The sequence below is a fragment of the Pongo abelii genome, chromosome 2, assembly GCF_028885655.2.
Source record: "Pongo abelii isolate AG06213 chromosome 2, NHGRI_mPonAbe1-v2.0_pri, whole genome shotgun sequence".
Lineage (NCBI taxonomy): Eukaryota > Metazoa > Chordata > Mammalia > Primates > Hominidae > Pongo > Pongo abelii.
Genome location: NC_085928.1, coordinates 24,321,938 through 24,343,157, shown reverse-complemented (window position 1 = coordinate 24,343,157; position 21,220 = coordinate 24,321,938). Strand labels below are relative to the sequence as shown.

Below are 21,220 nucleotides of genomic sequence, written 5' to 3'. Positions count from 1 at the left end.
CTTTAGGCCAGGCATAGTGCCTCACACCTGTAATCCCAGCACTTTGGGAGGCAGGCAGGTGGATCACCTGAGATCAGGAATTTGAGACCAGCCTGGACAACATAGTGAAACTCCATCTCTAATAAAAATACAAAAATCAGCTGGGCGTAGTGGCAGGCGCCTGTAATCCCAGCCACTTGGGAGGCTGAGGCAGGGGAATCGCTTGAACCCTGGAGGTGGGAGGTTGCAGTGAGCAGAGATCGCACCACTGCACTCCAGCCTGGGCGACAGAGTGAGACTCCATCTCAGAAAAGAAAAAAAAAAATTAAGGATTTAAGCCAAAGGTGGAAGCAGCAAAGCAGCAACAACTAATGATATTAGAAGCATGAAATGCTGGTGTTGTGAAGAGACCTGAATTACGCAGGAGTATGTTAAAGAAAGAGAGAAAAGTACTGTGAACTGGTACTCTTATTTTAAGAAATTAGTATCTTCTGAACTTTCATTGCTCTTACTGCTTCAGTAATTCATGAACTTAAGGGGGACCAAGTGAGTTTTTTCTTCAGTGGGACGCATATTGTAGAAGAAATCGTAAATGGAATAACAATATTGACTTGTGAGGTTAAAATTCTCCAATTATGATTTCAGTTTAAAATAGTAAGTCCACAAATAAATCGGTCACCACTCTCCTGATAGCACTGAGTGACATATTACATTTCAGTTTTATTACTAGGAAAGCTTTACTATGTGGTTATCATAATTTTGGCTTTTAAACATAGTATTTATTTTCAATTTTCTATGAAAAATAAAGGGTTAAGCCTAGTGAAGAAGAATCACTTTTTTAATGCTTCTATATGTGTTTTACTTTGATTCTCAAAATCAGCATTAATTCTTTGAGTATTTAATCAAGATTTATTTGGTACGACGTTTTTGCCATTCTAAAACACATGCGTGCAGATAACTAGTCTCTTTATAGTACTAGGTGCCAATTTAAAACAATCATCTAGAAATTTTAAATAAAAATAGAAGTTTTTGTAGCTGTGAAATTGTGACTAAGAAATATTTTTTCTATTGTTACTTTTATCTTTTAATTTGTTTAATCTTTTTCATGGCTTGAAGATTTAAAATATATGAAAATGTAAACAGTGACAACCCTCCTTGCCTTTGTTGTCTTGTATCTAGCCGTTTATCAAAACACATACACACCTCCATGCACACATGCAACCACATTTATAGCTCCCTTTATTGTATATCCTTCTAGTTTAGTAATTACATATATGAGCAAATACAAATATTTGTATTTTTCTTTCCTTTTTCTCTCCCTCTCTCTCTCTATATATAATTTGGTTTTTTTATTTTTTTTTTTGTTTATTTGTTTTTTGAGACGGAGTCTCACTCTTTCGCCCAGGCTGGAGTGCAGTAGCATGATCTCGGCTTACTGCAACCTCCATCTCCCAGGTTTGAGCAATTCTCTGCCTCAGCCTCCCGAGTAGCTGGGATTACAGGCGCGTGCCACCATGCCCGGCTAATTTTTTGTATTTTTAGTAGAGATGAGGTTTCACCATCTTGGCCAGGCTGGTCTTGAACTCCTGACCTCACGATCCACCTGCCCTGGCCTCCCAAGATAGCATATTATATGTACTGTTATACACCTTGCTTTTTTTGACTTAAAAGTATGTGTGTTCTAGAAGATAAATAGATATGTGATAAATATAGTAAAATGTTAAAGGTAGAATCTAGCTGGTAGAGATTGGGAGTCCACTGTAAAATTCTTTCAACTTTGTTGTTGTTCTGAAAATTTTCATGATCAAAATTGGAAATGAAAATACATCGTTTAGAGAGATTTCTAGAGGAATTCATGATAACTCTGGTTCTTTTTTTTTACAGCCATATAACAATTCCATCATATAAATGTACCATTATTTACTTATCAATGTCTTAATGATAGAAGTTTTGGTTTCTAGTTTTTGGTTGTTACAAACAGTGCTACATTGTAAGTATAGTAAGAATTCACAGAAGTTGGATTCCTAGGTCACGACTTACCCATTTTGAATTTTGATAAATATTGCTAAATTGCTCTCAGGAAAAGTTGTACTGATTTTACTCCTGTCAACAAATGTGTGAGAATAAAGTGGACTCATTATGCTTATTTATATGTTTTATTCTTATTTGTATGTTTTCAAAATAACTTTATTCTTAAGATTTTAGGTTTTGTCCAAGTACTAATACCCTTACTAGGGGACTGATATTCCTCAGCAGTATATGTGAAGCAATGTATTAACTAGAGTTTTGCTTCTGTTTTTAGCCCTGTGGTTCCCAAACTTTGCAGAGGCATTCTGAGAAGCTGCAGCAAACTCATGTGGTGCCAGGATATTTAAAATTTTTGAGGCAAACACAGGAATGTTAGACATATTGTCAGACACCACATGAACTAGTAGCTTGAGATAATAAACAGTTTCATTATGTTGCTGTACTATATTTTTGTGAATGATGTCATATCTTTGCAAAGCTGAGTTTTTGGCAGTTGCTAAGCTACAAAAGCAAGTATCATGTGAAAATCAAAATGGAACAGGTTTCCAATCTGATTGCAAGATTGGAAAATTATATAGTTCCCCAAGGGCATATACATTCATAAGAATTATGGATATTTATGACTGAAATTAATATTATTTTTTCTTTCAACTTATGCATATATTTTTTCAAATTGCTACTCAGTTGTTAGGATGTATATACCTATTAGGTTGTTTAGACATAACTGTTTAATAAATGCAAGTGTTAGATATATCTTTTGTCCTGGGACAGTGAAAGAAATTATTGAAAACACTATAAATCCTGTGAACTGAGAAAGTTTGGGAACTTCCATTTTCACTTCTTGAGTGGCATTTCCTTGTTAAACTGTGGTATTTCCTGTTAATAGTGTCTTTAAACCCTCATAGTAGGTTTTCCTTAGCTGCTGTTTTTAGCTGGTGTGTCTGTTGGAGATCCTGTACTTCGCACTGGTAAACCCCTCTCTGTAGAGCTTGGTCCTGGCATTATGGGAGCCATTTTTGATGGTATTCAAAGACCTTTGTCGGATATCAGCAGTCAGACCCAAAGCATCTACATCCCCAGAGGAGTAAACGTGTCTGCTCTTAGCAGAGATATCAAATGGGACTTTACACCTTGCAAAAACCTACGGGTATGTCTGTGTAACCAAGAATTTCTGAAGTTATTGAAAGAATATAAAATGAATGTTTAGTAAACTACGTTGTACTCTTAGTCCAAATAAAAATAGACTACAGAAGGATAGTTGAAAGTTTTTCTTAACTCTACTTCATGGGATTTTAGAACTAATGTTTTATTGATAAGTCAGGTAATTGATTTAAATTATAGCAGCAGGGGCAAGTCTACTTGACATTTATTTGAAAATTAAACAGCAAATACATTTATTCTCTAGGTTGGTAGTCATATCACTGGTGGAGACATTTATGGAATTGTCAGTGAGAACTCGCTTATCAAACACAAAATCATGTTACCCCCACGAAACAGAGGAACTGTAACTTACATTGCTCCACCTGGGAATTATGATACCTCTGTAAGTATCATTGGAACTTTTTCTTGCAGAGTGCCTCTATTTTTGTATGATAGCTGCCCAGCTTTAGAGCCCTAAGTAATTAAAGAATTGATATTTAATGTATAAGTTTTGAGTAACTTATAATTTTTGAAGGTTTTTGTTTATTTTTAACTTGGATTTAGGGATGAAAAAGCAGAACATAGTATTTCTTTTTAAAGAAATGTAACAGTTTTCTACCATATTAACTGATGCTACATTTATTTAAAGCCCTAATTGTTTAGGCATAGAATAGACTTTGATTTTAATGGTGTATCAATATTCACATAATAATTATAGAATGGGACCGGGCATGTAGGCTCACGCCTGTAATCCCAACACTTTGGGAGGGCGAGATGGGTGGAGCACGAGGTCAGGAGATCGAGACCAGCCTGACCAACATGGTGAAACCCTGTCTCTACTAAAAATATAAAAATTGGCCAGGCGTGGTGGTGCACGCCTGTAATCCCAGCTACTTGAAAGGCTGAGGCAGGAAAATCGCTTGAACCTGGGAGGCAGAGGTTGCAGTGAGCTGAGATCGCGCCATTGCACTCCAGCCTGGGTGACAGAGCGAGACTCCATCTCAAAAAATAAAAATAAGTATTATTATTATATAATGGATTATTTGAATTCTTTTTTTTTTTTTTTTTTTTTTGAGACAGGGTCTTGCTGTGTTGCCCAGACTGGAGTGCAGTGGTGCAATCATAGCTCACTGTAGCCTCAACCTCCTGGGCTCAAGCAATTCTATCACCTCAGCCTCCCAAGTACCTGGGACCACGGGCACATGCCACCATGCCCAGTTAATTTTTTTTTTTTGAGATGGACTCTTGCTCTGTCACCAGGCTAGAGTGCATTGGCGTGATCTCGGCTCACTGCATCCTCTGCCTCCTGGGTTCAAGCGATTCTCCTGCCTCAGCCTTTCAAGTAGCTGGGATTACAGGCCTTTACTTACATTCACCTATTTCTTTGTTGCTTAATATACTTCTTTCTTTCTGTTTTTTTGTTTTAGGAGATGGGGTGTCACTATGTTGCCTAGGATGCTGGAACTACTGGGCTTAAGCAATCCTCCTGCTTCAGTTTTCTGAGAAGCTGGGATTACAGTCACAAGCCTGATATACTCCTTTCTAACTCAGAAATTTTGTTTTTAATTATTTAAAAAGTAATAAATGCACCAGGTTAAGAAAAAAAAGCTAGGACTATATATAATTAATTATAATAAAAAGTATAAATCCCCCTTTGCACTTACATGTATCACCTTCCTAACCCCAAGGAGAATCGGGTTACTTTGATTTTGAAGGAAGAAATGTTCACAAATTTGACCATACTAAAATCCTGCTGTATTTCTATAGGATGTTGTCTTGGAGCTTGAATTTGAAGGTGTAAAGGAGAAGTTCACCATGGTGCAAGTATGGCCTGTACGTCAAGTTCGACCTGTCACTGAGAAGCTGCCAGCCAATCATCCTCTGTTGACTGGCCAGAGAGTCCTTGATGCCCTTTTTCCGTAAGTTTGAGATGGGTCCCACGATTTTCACTCAGAGTTATTATATGTGCCTATGTTTTTATTATCTTTATAGATAAAGGGCTTATGTGTTTAACACTATAATACATTTTATCTAGAGTAATAATGGTGAATTAAATATTTTTATCTATTGCTAGCACTTATTATAAATTCAAACCATCGAAGATTTACTTTTTTCATGGTTGCCCACAGAAAGCATTATTTCTGAAACTTTTCTGGAAAAATTAAATTTTCTGAAGAAAATCTGTACCAAAACAATATAACTGTGTTTCTTCTTCTTCTTTTTTTTTTTTTTAAATTGAGACAGGATCTCACTCTGTCGCCCAGGCTAGAGTGCAGTGGCGTGATCTCAGCTCACTGCAACCTCTGCCTCCCAGCTTAAGCAATCCTCCTCCTGCCTCACCCTCCCTAGTAGCTGGGACCACAGGCATGCACCACCACACCTGGCTAATTTTTTGTATTTTTGGTAGAGACCGGGTTTGACTATGTTGCCTAGGCTGATCTCAAACTTCTGAGCTCAAGCGATCCACCTGCCTTGGCCTCCCAAAGTACTAGGATTACAGGCGTGAGCCACCACACCCGGCCACCATGTTTCTTAAGCTATCCTAGCCTGGGAACCAAGACAGAAGCCCCACCCAAATAACTGGGATAACATTTGGAAGAGGGAAAGAAAATAGCACAGAATGTGCTTCTAAGTGCTGTAGTGTACTCATAGCTCTGCAGAAACAAGGCTTTAATCTGATTTTTGGTGAAGGAAATCTCTGTAGTCATCACGGGATCCAGGGGATCAATTTAGTCCCAAACTCCATACCTGGGATAAATCAAACTGAGAAGCAAGCAACATGAATACCTAACTTTAAGTGTGATGCTGGATCTACTTCTAGATTTAAAATTATTAAATAATTCAGATGACAGAGCAAGGGGGAAAATGCCCTGTTTCATGGCAAAGAAGTAAATACTCCAATATCTGTAGCTTTCAACTGATGTCTATTTTTGGCTTAAGCCTCTCTGTAACCAATTATATAATTTTATGGTAAACTGATTTTGTGATGTACAAAGTTCAAATGATTCAAGTATAAATTATTACCAAGCAATTTATTATGTCACTCAATAAACCAAAAGCATGCACAGGAATAGATCTCCCAGCATAAAGGATGTATTTAATTTATTTGCATGTGTAACTTTTTAAAAATAAAGAATTGTGGTATAATTTTAAAAAAATAGTAGATTTATGTCACCATAAATTGATGATTTCTATTAAAAGTAATGGCAAAAACTGTCATTATTTTTGCACCGACCTAAATAAAATCAACTGGGCTTTCTCTGCTGCCCAGCAGTCTTTCTTAATTTGTTGTCTGCTTTTTCCATTTTCTACGACTGCTTAAAAACCATAAACCATCTCCTATCTCTCTCTCTTTCTCTCTCTGTCTCTCACTTTTTAAGAGATAGGTTATCACTCTGTGACCCAGGCTGGAATGCAATGGCTAGATCATAGTTCACTGTAACCTCAAACTCCAGGGCTCCAGTTATCCTCCTGCCCCAGCCTTCTGAATAGCTAGGCCATGGGCATGCACCACCATGCCCTTCTAATTTCTAAATTTTTTTATAGAGACAGGGTCTCACTCTTTTGCCCAGGCTGGTCTTGGGCTCAGGCAGTCCTCCCACCTCAGTCTCCCAAAGCATTGGGATTACAGGCATAAGCCTCTGTGCCTAACCTTATTTTATCTTATTATTTTCATATATCCCTCTTCTCCAGTTTATGGAATATATTTCATAGTGCTTTTTCTTTCTTTAACTTGTGTTTTTGTGTTCCTTACCTACTTTATTTTTATTTATTTTTATTTTTTTTTTGAGATGGAGTTTTTTGCTCGTCACCCAGGCTGTAGTGCAAAGGCGCGATCTCGGCTCACTGCAACCTCCGCCTCTCAGGTTCAAGCAATTCTCCTGCCCCAGCCTCCAGAGTAGCTGTGATTACAGGCACCCGCCACCATGCCCAGCTAATTTTTCTTTTTTTTTTTTTTTGTAATTTTAGTAGAGACGGGGTTTCACCATGTTGGCCAGGCTGGTCTCGAACTCCTGACCTCAGATGATCCACCCGCTTCGGCCCCCACAAGTGCTGCTGGGATTACAGGCGTGAGCCACTGCGCCCGGCCCCTACTTTATTTATTAATATCTGTTAGCAAGTCAAGTAATCCATACTTTGTTTTCTTTGTTTAGGTGTGTCCAGGGAGGAACTACTGCTATCCCTGGAGCCTTTGGCTGTGGAAAGACAGTGATATCACAGTCTCTATCCAAGTATTCTAACAGTGATGTAATCATCTATGTAGGATGTGGTGAAAGAGGAAATGAGATGTCTGAAGTCCTCCGGGACTTCCCAGAGGTCTGTATAAAGCTTCAAATAATATCCTAGAGAAAATACCACTAATCAGTGTTCATTGACAATTAATAAAGCTTTGTGTTGGGTCTGGAGCAATGCTGTCATTCATCAAGGATCTTTAAGGAATTTTAAAATTATATTTGTAATTAATCTGTATATTCAAGAAAAGGAATTTTAATTTTTTGTGTGTGTGTGATGGAGTTTCACTCTTTTTGCCCAGGCTGGAGTGCAGTGGCACCATCTTAGCTCACTGCAACTTCCACCTTTCAGGTTCAAGCGATTCTCCTTCCTCAGCCTCCTGAGTAGCTGGGATTACAGGTGCATGCCACTATGCCCAGCTAATTTTGTATTTTTAGTAGAGACGGGGTTTCTACCATGTTGGCCAGGCTGGTCTTAAACTCCTGACCTCCAATAATCGACCCACTTCAGCCTCCCAAATTGCTAGGATTATAGACATGAGCCACCGTGCCTGGCCAGGAATTTTAATTCTTAAGCCAAACACTTGAAAGTTTCTTTTTATGGTCTGGTGGTTTTTACTTATTGAGAGAAAGATGAAATAAAGAAATAAAACATTTATAGATGTGAACTTTACATGTGATTTATGATCTAGATTGTTATAGTAATATTTCTTTTTTCATAAAATATTTATTTTATTTATGAAATTGAAATAATGTCTATCTTCTTCATAGCACCGTGGAGCAGGGAAGAGAGGTTGGAGTGGTGGGGAATATTACTTTAGGAACACTGATTGTAAGATGTATTAAATATGGGCAAAAGTTTAAAAAAAAAAAAGAAAAAGAGGGAGGGCTAAAATGTTACCTTAGAAATTGGAGATTCACTAATATATATTTTACCTCTAGCTCACAATGGAGGTTGATGGTAAGGTAGAGTCAATTATGAAGAGGACAGCTTTGGTAGCCAATACCTCCAATATGCCTGTTGCTGCTAGAGAAGCCTCTATTTATACTGGTGAGTATATAATTGGAATAAAAGCGGTTAACATCTATTCTTAAGTGTAAAGCTAGCACCAAACTTTTCTAAAGAGCTTTTTGCTTTCATTCTAAAATATCTCTGTACATATAAGCACATTCCTAGGTTTTAAAAAATATTTTACTTGGCCGGGCACGGTGACTCACACCTGTGTTCCCAGTACTTTGGGAGGCCCAGGCGGGCAGATCACTTGAGGTCAGGAGTTCGAGACCAGCCTGGCCAACATGGTGAAACCCTGTCTCTACTAAAAATACAAAAAATTGGCCGGGCGTGGTGGCAGGCACCTTTAATCCCAGCTACTCGGGAGGCTGAGACAGGAGAATTGCTTGAATCCAGGAGGCAGAGGTTGCAGTGAGCCGAGATCATGCCACTGCACTCCAGCCTGAGCGACAGAGCAAGACTCTGTCTCAAAAAAAAAAAAAAAAAAAATTTACTTATTATATCTTCAGAATAAGTGAATGTAAGACATTTATAGAGCTGTCTCAATCTTTTTAATGACTGTAAAATGATCTTATACTACCTTTTTTCACTACATGTTTTATCATTGATCTAGTTTTAAATATACTTATACCTTTGTAACTTGAATTATCAGCTTTGAATTAATATATTTTGTCTGGGGATATAAAAGATAAGACAATTCATGTGTTAATGACCTTTCATCTTTGGTTCCATTTCCATCCCAGCTTTTATTTCTACATTTTCAGGATTTATAAAACTTACATTCTATTCTGTAGCCATAAAGCCAATATTTGAATTAGTTGTGGACCTACATTAAAATGGAGTTAATGCTCACCAGCAGTCCCTTGGCTATAATTTCTCCATTTCTTGATTGGCTAAGATTTGACTTTTGGAAGTTTGTTCAAGAAGATTTATGGCAACTATGTTCTCTGAATTCTTGTTTCCTCATAAATTTATTTTTTTTCTACTGCCTTTAAACTTTAATAGTAGTTTGGTTGAGTATAAAATTCTCGATCAATATTTCTTTCTTTGAGAACTAGTATTAAATGCTGGGGACATTAAAAGCTGAGGCTGGCCTGCTTTTTTTCCTTTTGTAGGTGATTTTTCTTTTTTCCCAAAGGACTTTCTCTTTAAATTTGAAGTCTCTTAACTTTATTAAGATATATTCCAATATTGATAGTTTCATTAAATTTTTCTGGAGACATAATGTACCCTTTTAATCTATGAAATATGTCTTTTATTTTGGAAAAATTTAGAAAATTGCATCTGAAACTTTTTCTCTTTCATTATGGCTGTCTTCTTCAAATATACCAACTAGACATATTAGATTTTTGTTATCTATTTTCCATGTGCATCATTTCCTCTCTAATCCTTTTTATTTAGCCTTTTGTCTGTTCACAGGATAAATGGTATTTATTCTTTGTGTTGCTTCTAATGAAACCTTCACTTCTATTTCTTTTTGTTCTTCCAGCTCATCAAGTATCTCTTCTTATCTTGCTCCATATGCCTTGAGATTTTATTTTGTAGTAGGCTGCATTATTAGGGTGTTTTTTTTTTTAACTGTGGTCACAGTTTTCATTTATTCTTTGACAAGTTATTTGACCATCATTGTATTCTTCTCTTCTGTCTTTTTCCTTATTTTATTTTTGTTTAGATATCCTGTACTGATATTTATTATTGCTATTACTCATCTTTGTAGGAGATGGGAGGGCTGGCTGTGACTGTGTTCCAGGGTAGCAGGAATTCTTCATGGTAACTTGTGAAGTTTATTATGGCATGCAGCTGTGTAAAAAAGCTATTTTACTCTTCTTGCCTGATACCAGAAATCAGCAGCTGTAAGACCATTCACAGTGAATTCTCCTCTGTCTCACCCACTTTTCATTTAGTGAAAATAGGGAGTACCTACTTGTGTTTTATTCATCCCCATCTCCCTGCTTCTCTTTGATGCCAAACTGGGTACAAGGAACTCCTTCCTGCGACTGGCCATGTAGCTTTTTGCAGTGTTCCAAACAAAGCACTTGAAAATGTGCCTTCAAGTTTGCAGAAGCTTTATCTGAGATGCGTGGCCTCAGATGAATTCTTGGCATTTTTCTATACCCTTATTTGGTTTTCACCTTATTTAGGTGACTTTTTTTATTATATTGTTGTGGGACTATGTCTCCTAGTTTTTAATGACTAAATTTGTATTTCTGTATTTCTTGTTCTCCTTGTTTGGAGGTAAGTTTTATGAGGAAAAGACAGTGACATATTCATCTACCATTTTAAGAAAGCTACCTTATTCTTTTAAATGGCTGCACAGTATCCCTTTGTATGGATATATCATAATCAATTTAACTGGCATCTTTTTGGTGGACTATTGGATTCTTTATCGTCGTTTATGATAGGCAGCACTAAAACATCCTTATACATGTATTTTTACACTATTCTTTGTATGTTTTGCATGCATGTTTCTTCGCATGTTTTTTTTTCCTTAGAGACAGGGTCTTGCTCTATCACCCAGGCTGAAGTGCAGTGGCATGTTCATGGCTCACTGTAGCTTTGACCTCCTGGTCTCAAGGGATCCTCTCATCTCAGCCTTCCAAGTAGCTGAGGCTACAGACATGAGCCACCATGCCTGGCTAATTTTTTTATTCTCTGTAGAGACGGGGGTCTCACTGTGTTGCCCAGGATGGGCAACTCCTAGCTTCAAGAGATCCTCCTGCCTTGGCCTCCCAAAGTCCTGGGATTATAGGCATGAACCACCATGCTTGGCTTGTTTGCACATTTCTTAGGGTAATTTCTTAGAAGTAAAATTCCTGCCAATACAGCTGCTAATTATTATTTTACATTCTGATAGCACTTCAAAAGGGCTGTGGACAAGAGTTTCTGCTTCTCAACATCTTCACCAATGCTAGTTTTTTCAACACGTTCTTATGATAATTATCAAACATACGGAAAAGTTGAAAGAATGTTACAGTGAATACCATGTACCCAGCACTTAGATTTGACAATTGAAATTTTAACTATTCTTGCTTTATTAGATACCTGTTCAATCTGTATTTAACAATGAACTAGCATCTTTCTTGTGTGTATGAACCATTTGAAAACTGCCTTGTGTTCATTTTCCTTTTGGATGATAGTTGTTTTTCATACTGATTTCTAAAAACTCTTTTTTGTTGTTGTTATTGTTGTTTTTGATTTTTTTTTTTTTGAGACAAAGTCTCACTCAGTCACCCAGGCTGGAATGCAGTGGTGCGATCTTGGCTCACTGCAGCCTCTGCCTCCTGGATTCAAGCAGTTCTACAACCTCATCCTCCCGAGTAGCTGGGATTACAGGCATGCACCACCACCACGCCTGGCTAATTTTTGTATTTTTAGTAGAGATGGGGTTTCACCATGTTGGCTAGCCTGGTCTCGAACTCCTGACCTCGGGGAATCTGCCCACCTTGGCCTCCCAAAGTGCTGGGATTACAGGCTTGAGCCACCGCGCCTGGCCAGAAACTCTTTGATTAGTGAATAAATTCGTCCTTTATCTGTCATGAGTTGCAAATATGTCCCAGATTGTCTCTTGATTTTGTCTGAGGCATATTTTTCTTGTAGGCACTGATATCTGTAGGTCTCTCAGAGAATTCTCACTTACTCATGTGTATCTGTCTTTTCTGCCATTTCTTTCTAATATCACAAGTATCTGTGACATTTCATCACAGATTTAAAACACAGCGTGCTTGTATAAGAAAGGATCTGTTCTTATTAGATTGGAATATGTGGTAATTATTGTGTTATTGAAGCCTTAATATTGATAAGTAATGTTTCCTAAAGACTTTCTTCATGAGACCACTTTATGGATGCCTCAAGAGTCAGTATTTTTTTATTCTGAAAGATGCAATATGATAAATAGTAAAGTACTGAATTTTCCACTAATTATGTTAATTTTACTTATATAAACCTCTGTTTCTTTACCAGTAAAATAAAGAAACCAAGGCATTATAAAAGTTCCAAAATATTTTGGAACTTTTATAATATAACTATACATTTTTCCTAATATCTTAGAGCTTCATAGCGCTTTGTACTTTTTAGATGACATTTATTTAATTCACTTCATCTGCTATATAGAAGTATATAGGGCAGGCATTATTCCATTTTTAATAGGTTAGGAAGCCACACTGGGAAATCAAGTTATTTTGCTAAGGTTAATGACAGAATAGGAACTAGAACCCAACACTCGTTTCTGTATATTAGCTGCTTATAAGTGGTTTACTGTCTAAATTTACAGGATAGGACCTGATCTGCATAGCAGAATAATCTGGACAATTAAGATATTACTCATTTTAATAACATTTGCTACTTTTGAAAAGTAACCACCCAAGCTGATTGGTTAAGGGTTACTTTTGCATGCATACATGTTTGTTTGTGTGTGTGTATGTGATATATAGAGAGAAGCTACATTTGAAAATTAATTTCAGACATAATTATTTCAACAAAGAATAGAGAAAGTCATTTCCTGCTTTCTAAAATGTGCATTATATTAGGGTAAGCTAGGCTATGGCATCAAATAATTCCAAATATATATTTGCTCAATATAATAGATGTTTATTTGAAGTGTTGAGGGGACTCTTTACTCTGTCATTCTGAGCCACGATCCAGCCTGAAATGAGCTCTACCATTTTCAACACATGGCTTCCAAGACTACTGGGAGTTCCTTCCATTTCAGTAGGCCAGAAGGAAGAAAGAGTATGGAAGAGCGTGTGACTTGCCTGACCATAGAACACATTATTTTGACTTGAGTTTTGTTAGCCAGAGATCAGTTACATGGCCATATCTAAGTGCACAGGATGCTAGGAAACAATTCAGTGTGTGCCCAGAAAAAGAGGAAGAGCAGCTTTGAGGGAGCCGCTAGCAGTCTACATTGTGTACTTATTGCTTTAAAGTTTTCTTAAGGGTGGAAAAAAACAGGATTTTTATATGCTAGCATTGTAACTTATAATAATATTCTTCCCAATTTAGGAATCACACTGTCAGAGTACTTCCGTGACATGGGCTATCATGTCAGTATGATGGCTGACTCTACCTCTAGATGGGCTGAGGCCCTTAGAGAAATCTCTGGTCGTTTAGCTGAAATGCCTGCAGGTAAGTCTGTGTATTGCTTATCATGTAAACAAGGCTGATGGGATTTTCAGGGCTGGCTTAGAAACTCTGTTTTAAAATTTCTTTTCATTTTTCAGATAGTGGATATCCAGCCTATCTTGGTGCCCGTCTGGCCTCTTTTTATGAACGAGCAGGCAGGGTGAAATGTCTTGGAAATCCTGAAAGAGAAGGGAGTGTCAGCATTGTAGGAGCGTAAGCACCCACAGTATTTACTTTGCAAAAGGAAAAAAGTCACAGATGTATTAAAGAGAGAAAAAAAGTCACTTATTTTAAAGAGAGAGTATTTAGCTCCCACTGGGAGCAGCGGTTCTTAAGGAGGGTTGCACACCAGAGTCACCTAAGGAGCTCTTTGAAGATGCACATGTTTACGCAATTTCTACATGTTCTGGTTCCATAGGTTTGACTTTAATTTATATATTTATATGTTTAATTTAGATATTTATTTAATTTTTGTAATTTAGAAAATTGTAGCTATGATAAGGTGAGATTGCATCACGGTAAAAAGAAAGTGAAGATTCATGATCACTACATAAAGCCATACTTTTTTCTTGGAGCTTTTCCTTCTTGCTTCATCTGTTTGATTAGAATAATAAAATTGATTATAATAAATTATCTATCTCATGTCTCATAATAGAAGGTGTTCTGTAGTTTCCGTTGTTGTTTACAACTTAAATACTGGCTTTTGTTTAAGATTTTTAGGTAAGATTTTCTTTCCAAAGGTCATTTCTAAAGTTATTTACATTAAAAAGTTATTTACATTAAAATTGACTTTAAAAAAAAGTTAACATTTATATATATATGTTATTTTTCATAAGCATTTCTAATGACCATATTTTTTTGTAATGACCATATTATTTTTTTAATTTAGAGTTTCTCCACCTGGTGGTGATTTTTCTGATCCAGTTACATCTGCCACTCTTGGTATCGTTCAGGTATGTCTTTCCCTAGTATAGTCAACTTCTGAGCCTGACCTCCTCCTGCTGTTCTAATGCAATCTAATGTAATCGTTGTAAAGTATTTAATTTAGTCTCTAAAGGATAGGCAATGGTAAAGTCTGGTTTAGAAACACTCTTAACACAGAGCCTTTAATACTGTCTGTTTTTTTCTTAGCTGTTTACATAGGATTTATAATAAATTTAATAATATATAAGTGGAAAATGTAGGTAGCAAAAATTTTATTAGTATTAGAGTAATATTATCCTTTAAGTCATAGTAACCCTAGTTACAGAAACAAAGAGGCCCAAAAATGTGTAATACCCAGAAGTTATTTCTCTTCACAGTATGGTCCAAGGCTCTCTTCTGTTTAGTGATAATTCTGAGTCCAGGATTCCTTCCATCTTGTGACTCCACTGTCACCTAGCCTGGTGATCATCTGCATCTAGCTGACACGAGGGAGCTAGGCCTTGGTGATCATCTGCATCTAGCTGACACGAGGGAGCTAGGCCTTGGTGATCATCTGCATCTAGCTGACACGAGGGAGCTAGGCCTTGGTGATCATCTGCATCTAGCTGACACGAGGGAGCTAGGCCTGGTGATCATCTGCATCTAGCTGACACGAGAGAGCTAGGCCTGGTGATCATCTGCATCTAGCTGACACGAGAGAGCTAGGCCTGGTGATCATCTGCATCTAGCTGACACGAGGGAGCTAGGCCTTGGTGATCATCTGCATCTAGCTGACACGAGGGAGCTAGGCCTTGGTGATCATCTGCATCTAGCTGACACGAGGGAGCTAGGCCTTGGTGATCATCTGCATCTAGCTGACACGAGGGAGCTAGGCCTTGGTGATCATCTGCATCTAGCTGACACGAGGGAGCTGGGCCTTGGTGATCATCTGCATCTAGCTGACACGAGGGAGCTAGGCCTTGGTGATCATCTGCATCTAGCTGACACGAGGGAGCTAGGCCTTGGTGATCATCTGCATCTAGCTGACACGAGGGAGCTAGGCCTGGTGATCATCTGCATCTAGCTGATACGAGAGAGCTAGGCCTGGTGATCATCTGCATCTAGCTGACACGAGGGAGCTAGGCCTTGGTGATCATCTGCATCTAGCTGACACGAGGGAGCTAGGCCTTGGTGATCATCTGCATCTAGCTGACACGAGGGAGCTAGGCCTTGGTGATCATCTGCATCTAGCTGACACGAGGGAGCTAGGCCTTGGTGATCATCTGCATATAGCTGACACGAGGGAGCTAGGCCTTGGTGATCATCTGCATCTAGCTGACACGAGGGAGCTAGGCCTGGTGATCATCTGCATCTAGCTGATACGAGAGAGCTAGGCCTGGTGATCATCTGCATCTAGCTGACACGAGGGAGCTAGGCCTTGGTGATCATCTGCATCTAGCTGACACGAGGGAGCTAGGCCTTGGTGATCAACTGCATCTAGCTGACACGAGGGAGCTAGGCCTTGGTGATCATCTGCATCTAGCTGACACGAGGGAGCTAGGCCTTGGTGATCATCTGCATCTAGCTGACACGAGGGAGCTAGGCCTTGGTGATCATCTGCATCTAGCTGATACGAGGGAGCTAGGCCTTGGTGATCATCTGCATCTAGCTGACACGAGGGAGCTAGGCCTCGTGGAGAAAGCATACCCACCTTTTTTGAACCTTGGATTCAAAAGTGACACAGTCACTCCACTCATTCTGTTAGCCACATCCAGGTGAAAGCAAGGCTGGAAAATGCAGTTTCTGCCTAAGTATTTGCTTCCCAGTGACAAGACATGAATTTTAGTGGATAGGTAGCCAGCTTGGCTATTAAAAGAAGCCCAAATAAAAGATGTGTACAAATCAGAGCTATAGTTAAAAAAAAAAAAGTGATATATGTATATTATTCATGTGGGAAAAACAGAATATTTACTTGTGTTTCTGACAGTATCAGAGAAAAGGAAATGGCAGAGGCTAAATTTACAACTCTCAAGCTTTTTAACATTTGCTAAAATTTTGAGTTTTAAATTATGGGGAAAGAGGGAACAGAGTTAGAAATGCATGGAATATCTGTGAATGTTTGCCCTTAGAAAAATCATTGTCAGTTGTTATTGGATTGGCCCTGTGAATGATAGGGAACTAAATTTAATCAAAACACTTAGATGTTCTTGTTTTGTTTTGTTTTGATACGGAGTTTCACTCTTGTTGCCCAGGCTGGAGTGCAATGCGCGAACTTAGCTCACTGCAACCTCCACCTCCCGGGTTCAAGCGATTCTCCTGCCTCAGCCTCCCAAGTAGGTGGGATTACAGGCACCTGCCGCCACACCCGGCTAATTTTTTGTGTTTTTAATAGAGACAGGGTTTCACTATGTTGGCCAGGCTGGTCTTGAACTCCTGACCTCAGGTGATCCACCCGCCTCGGCCTCCCAAAGTACAGAGATTACAGGCGTGACCCACCGTGCCTGGCCCAGAACAGTTAAAAAAAAATTTTTTTTTTTTTTGAGATGGAATCTCACTCCCATCGTGCAGGCTGGAGTGCAGTGGCGCGATCTCAGCTCACTGCAACCTTCACCTCCCAGGTTCAAGCAATTCTTCTTCCTCAGCCTCCCAAGTAGCTGGCATTACAGGCAGGCGCCACCACTACGCCCAGATAATTTTTGTATTTTAGTACAGACAGGGTTTTACCATGTTGGCCAGACTGGTCTCGAACTCCTGAACTCAGGTGATCCACCTGCCTCGGCCTCCCAGAGTGCTAGGATTACAGGCGTGAGCCACCATGCCTGGCCAGTTAGAGGTTTTTAACCAAAGTAAAGTGTGTATTCCATCTACATAAACCTTTTCTGGTTCTATTGTACCATAATAATTTTCAAAAGAGTAAATTAATTTTTCTTTTTGCTATTGGATTTGACACACTATTAAGAAAATACAGGTAAATTTTAAATTTGATTTGCAGGTATTACCCACTTTGAAAATGAAAGGAAATAGATTATTGTCATTTTCTGCAAGTTTTATTCTGTTTTAATTTTACTTAGTATATACTAAAACGATGTATAATTTGACCAGTGAATTGTAGAATTGCATATTTAGGGGCCAGGCATGGTGGCTCATGCCTGTAATTCCAGCACTTTGGGAGGCCGAGGATCACATGAGGTCAGGAGTTCAAGACAAGCCTGGCCAACATGGTGAAACCCCATCTCTACTAAAAATACAAAAATTAGCTGGGCCTGATGGCGCATGCCTGTAAATCCCAGCTACTCGTGAGGCTGAGTCAGGAGAATTGTTTGAACCCATGAGGTGGAGGTTGTAGTGAGCCGAGATCATGCCACTGCACTCCAGCCTGGGTGACAGAGCAAGCCTCTGTCTCAAAAAAAAAAAAAAAAACCAAAAAGAATTGCATAGTTAGGACAAACATGCTTCGGTATTTTTTTAACTTTGTTTTTTGAGAAAAATTACTGGTTTTTTTGTGTGTTTTTTTGAATCAGGTGTTCTGGGGCTTAGATAAGAAACTAGCTCAGCGTAAGCATTTCCCCTCTGTCAATTGGCTCATCAGCTACAGCAAGTATATGCGTGCCTTGGATGAATACTATGACAAACACTTCACAGAGTTCGTTCCTCTGAGGACCAAAGCTAAGGAAATTCTGCAGGAAGAAGAAGACCTGGCAGAAATTGTACAGCTTGTGGGAAAGGTGAGTTGTTAAATTCCATGGAAGATAGATCTGTGGGTTACACTGGGGTGTTTCAAGGACAGATAGAGCCTTGGATATTACAGATTCTTGCCTAGCAAACTAAATATTTATTAAATATTTTTAATTGAAATTTTCTATTCGTTATAGTACTTAGCATGGTTTTTGGGTATATTGTGAGAAAGAAACATTTGATTTACTTTTATCTTGAAATGGAATATACCCATCAGCAACCAAATTAGAGGTGGTAGAGTTAGGATTTGTTAACATACGTTTTTGTAGAAATGCTAGGGCTAGGTTTCAGAAGGATTGGCTTCTAGTTCCTCCAATAATTAGCTATTGGCCTTAAACAGGTGAGTTACATTCTTGTGCCTGTATCTTGATTCTTCAAGGAAAGATGGTGTAATTAAATTTAGGCAAATTAAATGCCAGAATGAAAAGACTTCTCAGATAGTATGCAATGCTAGTTAGTACTCAGAGTTCTTTGTCTGGTTTTGTTCTTTTTATTTTTTATTATTATTTTTATTTTATTTTATTATTATTATACTTTAAGTTTTAAGGTACATGTGCACAATGTGCAGGTTAGTTACATATGTATACATGTGCCATGCCGGTGTGCTGCACCCATCAACTCGTCACTTAGCATTAGATATATCTCCTAATGCTATCCCTCCCCCCTCCCCCCACCCCACAACAGTCCCCAGAGTGTGATGTTCCCCTTCCTGTGTCCATGTGTTCTCATTGTTCAATTCCCACCTATGAGTGAGAACATACGGTGTTTGGTTTTTTGTCCTTGCAATAGTTTACTGAGAATGATGATTTCCAGTTTCATCCATGTCCCTACAAAGGACATGAACTCATCATTTTTTATGGCTGCATAGTATTCCATGGTGTATATGTGCCACATTTTCTTAATCCAGTCTATCACTGTTGGACATTTGGGTTGGTTCCAAGTCTTTGCTATTGTGAATAGTGCTGCAATAAACATATGTGTGGCATGTGTCTTTATAGCAGCATGATTTATAGTCCTTTGGGTATATACCCAGTAATGGGATGGCTGGGTCAAATGGTATTTCTAGTTCTAGATCCCTGAGGAATCGCCACACTGACTTCCACAAGGGTTGAACTAATTTACAGTCCCACCAACAGTGTAAAAGTGTTCCTATTTCTCCACATCCTCTCCAGCACCTGTTGTTTCCTGACTTTTTAATGATTGCCATTCTAACTGGTGTGAGATGGTATCTCACTGTGGTTTTGATTTGCATTTCTCTGATGGCCAGTGATAGTGAGCATTTTTTCATGTGTTTTTTGGCTGCATAAATGTCTTCTTTTGAGAAGTGTCTGTTCATGTCCTTCGCCCACTTTTTGATGGGGTTGTTTGGTTTTTTCTTGTAAATTTGTTAGAGTTCATTGTAGATTTGTTCTTTTTATTATATGTTATAAAGTCATCTCCTAATGTATTCCAAAAAAGGTTAATATTTGGAGATAGCTAACATTCTAACATGTATTACTACTTATTATTTATAGAATAAAAATATTCTCTTATCTGCCCAATAAGAGAAGCAAGAAACAGGAAGAACTGCAAAACCAGATAAAGACAATACAAGAAAGGAAAACTATAGGCTAATATTGTTGATGAATGTAGGTATGAATGTAGATACTTAATAAAATATTAAATATTAGTGTATGAGGTCCAGTAGGATATTAAAGACAATAAAATGATACATCATAAGCAAGTTTATCTCGGGAATGTCCATATTAGACACAGAAAATCTATTGTAATTCACTAATGTAATAATATAATGGAAAAAGGATATCTCAGTTAATGTGGAAAAATATTTGACTTTATTACAATTTTTAGAAACATCTTAGCAAACAAGGAATAGAAGGGAACTTCCTTAATGTGTTAATATACTAAGACCTAGGGAAGCCACTTTACTTACTGGAGAAATTTCAGATGCATTTCATTTAAAAACTAGGATTAAGACCACCATGCCTAATCTCATCACTGTGTTCTGTCAAATACCAGAGATCATAACCAATGATGTAAGAAGAGAAAAGAAAAGTTGTAAAGAAAGAGATAACAGTGTCATTGTTTGTAGATAATGTGCTCATGTACTAGAAATATAACAGAATTAACAGAGAAACTAATAATAAGAGTTCACTGAGGGGTTATGATTCAAGATAAACACAAATCAAGAGAATTTCTCTACACTAGCAATACCAACTAGAAAATAAAAGTAAAAATAAGATGTTCTCAATAGCAACAAAAACTAGAGTGTAGGAACTAACCAGAAATATATATTTCTTCTATGAAAATCACTTTTAAACTAATAAATGAAACAGAAAATGGTATGAAAATAGAAACAGTCCATGCTCTTGGATGGAATGACTTATTAAAAAGATGCCACTTCTCAGCCAGGCGTGGTGGCTCACACCTGTAATCCCAGCACTTTGGGGAGGCGGAGGCGGGCAGATCACAAGGTCAGGAGTTCAAGACCAGCCTGGCCAGCATGGTGAAACCCTGTCACTACTAAAAATACAAAAAATTAGCTGGGCATGGTGGCGCACCCCTGTAATCCCAGCTACTTGGGAGGGTGAGGCAGGAGAACTGCTTGAACCTGAGAGGCAGAGGTTGCAGTGAGCCGAAATCACGCCACTGCACTCTAGCCTGGGTGACAGAGGGAGACTCCATCTCAAAAAAAAAAAAAAGACGCAATTTCTCTTTAATCTGTAAATTCAGTGTAACGCCAATCTAAAATTCATTTGATTTCACAAAGATTCACAACCTTAAATAAGAATAGTAAAGTGTGAGCTTCTCCCCTATTGGATAAGGGGGGATACAAAACCATAATAATAAAAGCAGTGTGGTATTGGTAAAATAACAGACCAGCAGACTGGTGGAACAGAATAGAGATAGACTTGTGATTGTATAAACGATTGATATTGCAAAGATGGTACCAAAAATCAAGTGAGGATAGGATAGATTGTTTCAGTCTGTGATAGAAAACTGTTTACTATTTGAAGGAAAAAAACAAAATTGGATTGTTCTCTAATTCCACATACAAAGTTAGAATCCAGAT

General features: G+C 38.1%; 1 protein-coding gene across 2 annotated transcripts in view; it reads left to right on the top strand.

Moving 5' to 3' along the window:
• The window catches only part of ATP6V1A (ATPase H+ transporting V1 subunit A), a 67,072-nt gene that overhangs the window by 34,399 nt on the left and 11,453 nt on the right, over positions 1–21,220 (top strand). For both annotated transcript variants that reach the window (XM_054550325.2, NM_001132553.1), the window contains 9 exon segments: positions 2,940–3,154; positions 3,413–3,550; positions 4,915–5,066; positions 7,302–7,464; positions 8,322–8,430; positions 13,393–13,515; positions 13,611–13,725; positions 14,402–14,465; positions 17,937–18,140. In XM_054550325.2, coding sequence (XP_054406300.1) covers positions 2,940–3,154; positions 3,413–3,550; positions 4,915–5,066; positions 7,302–7,464; positions 8,322–8,430; positions 13,393–13,515; positions 13,611–13,725; positions 14,402–14,465; positions 17,937–18,140 — 1,283 coding nt within the window.